Source organism: Geospiza fortis, unplaced genomic scaffold (assembly GCF_000277835.1).
Source record: "Geospiza fortis unplaced genomic scaffold, GeoFor_1.0 scaffold172, whole genome shotgun sequence".
Classification (NCBI taxonomy): Eukaryota; Metazoa; Chordata; class Aves; order Passeriformes; family Thraupidae; genus Geospiza; species Geospiza fortis.
Window position 1 is genome coordinate 2,541,054 of NW_005054309.1, and position 2,208 is coordinate 2,543,261.

Genomic DNA, 2,208 nt, shown 5'->3' on the forward strand with positions numbered 1-2,208 from the left:
AGCAGCTCCTCAGCCACCAGGGAGACAAAAGCACCAGGCAGGAACAATGCTTCAAAGGCCAGCCAGTGACCAAAGTCCTCTGACAGCCACCAGCACAATGAGTTTCTCTTGCACACTCTCCCACCCATGAGCCTTGTCCCTGACCTGGAGCAACCCCACGCTCCCAAATCCAATCTGACCCCGGTGGTGACGGTCATTTTCCTGCTGCCACATTAACTGGAAAAGGCTGTGGTAATGCCGCTTGCAGAGCTGAACTGGAGTTACAGACCTGTTCCCCCAGCAGTAGGTTGGCCACTGGTGTTCCCTGTGTCCAAAGGGGCTGGCACAAATGGCCAGCCCTTGGTGCCCATCTATGGCAGGAACCATGGATGTCAGCACGGGGTAGCTGAGGACCAGGAGCCATATGCCAGTGGCTGGCACAAGTCAGTAATGGGAGAATAAATGCATGGTGAAGCAAAAACCCAGAAATGGGACAGCCCAGACCCTTAGAGATCTGTACAGACACTGAATTACCCCTGTGCATACACAAGCACTGCTTGTGCCAGTTCCCTTGGTGATGCCTGCTGCACCCAGCCCAGCAGCACTGGAGACTGGCCTGGGAGAAATAAGCAGCCAATTGTCTCAGCCCAAGCCACACTGAGTTCTCAGGACACAGCCTGTACCCAAAAACACGGCTGTGTCATCCTCCACAAGCCATGGAGGAGATTTACTCCCAACAGCCCAGGCAGCACTGTCCCATGGGTGAGGCTCCAGCCCAGCTGCCCTGTCCCCTCCCAGTGGGCACACAAGGCCACCCCCCCAGAACCCACCTTCTCCAGGTGATGAGCAGAGCCCGGACTCAGCCAGCGAATGTCCTTCACAAAGTGCCAGTAATCCTTCTGTCTGCAGCACACCTGCCCAGGACAGCACAGTCAGGTGCCACCTCCCAAGTGCCAGTTCAATGAGCACATCCCCGTTAGCCCCTCGCTGCCATGAGAGGCCAGGCTGTTTGCCTCAGCTTTATTCAGACAATAAGAGGTTTTCTTAGTTACTCTTCCCCTTAGAGAGGAACTGCAACAGAGTTTCTGTTTTCCTCTCCACCCTATTGGTTGTAAGCAGAGACCCAAAAAGTGTCTCTTCACCAAAAAGCTAATTATTTTTACTTTTTACTTCCATCCCTATTTCCTCTTTCACAAGTGACAGAGGAATGGCTTCTGTTTTGGTGGTTTATTTGGTTTGGCGGGGGAGTAGTTTGTTTTATAAGACTAGAAAAATAACATGGCAATTTTAGTTTTCTAGACTGAATTAGGTTTTCTGGACAAACAAATGAAATTAATTCAGACGTTTAAAAACCTCTTACCCTAGTTTTCTTAATGTGTACATATGGATTTTTTCACCTTTTTTTTTTAATTCCCAACTGCAGCCAAAAAGCTTGCCAAGAAAATAAAAAGTAAACGGAAATGTTTTGCTGGAGCAACTATGAGCCAATTGCTGTTAGGAAGATGGATTTTTATGGGCCTCCTTTTGCAACTCCCATAGCTTGATTGGTGCCACATATGCCTGATCAGAGGAGACATTCCTGAGCGGAAGAGCTGTCTTTGCCTGCAGTAGAAGCACTGAGGAAGGTAACACACCATCCTGCTTTGCATGTCTGGCATGAACTGCTACCAACAGACAGACCAGCATAAATCATTTAAACCTCACTTCCTGAAGCCTGTGAATAGCAGGTCTGTCAGAAGGGAGCACTGCACTCCTCACATGGACAAGGCAGCTCCTCTCTCTGTCCATCTCCCAGGGCAGGTCCCTGGTCCAAGCAGCTGGGGACCAACAGGAACAGAGCAGCACCTCAACTAGTGCTGTCTGCAAATTTAATAAATCCAGGGAGCAAAGCTCCCTGCTCGGACAACCTGCCAGTCTGGCTCTTCCTGGAGGCTTTTTAGCTTGGGTGCAGCACTGCATAGGTGCAGTTTTCCTGATCTGGGACCCAGCTGGCCCATGCAAGTTGCCTGGAGCTCCTCTGTGCTGTTCTCTTCTCTCTGGGTGGCAGAGCCACTGATGGGATGCCTGTCCCCAGGCAAGCCCTACAGCCTTGTTCAGCCTTCCACTGTAAATAAATTGTGCTGGTAATTGCAAGCTGAAGGGGAGATCTTTAAGCCTCTGCACACAAGTGGGAAAGAGAAATTCTTCCAGGCAGCCATGGAAGAGAGGAAGGCTGGGGGAGCCACTGCA

The 2,208-nt window shown here is 50.6% G+C and overlaps 1 protein-coding gene across 3 annotated transcripts in view; it reads right to left on the minus strand.

Annotated features, from left to right (window-relative positions):
* Positions 1–2,208, minus strand: part of RUBCN (rubicon autophagy regulator) — an 18,037-nt gene that overhangs the window by 15,221 nt on the left and 608 nt on the right. For all 3 annotated transcript variants that reach the window (XM_031055400.1, XM_031055399.1, XM_005419109.3), the window contains exon 2: positions 810–893. In XM_031055400.1, coding sequence (XP_030911260.1) covers positions 810–893 — 84 coding nt within the window. The remainder of the gene's footprint in view (positions 1–809; positions 894–2,208) is intronic.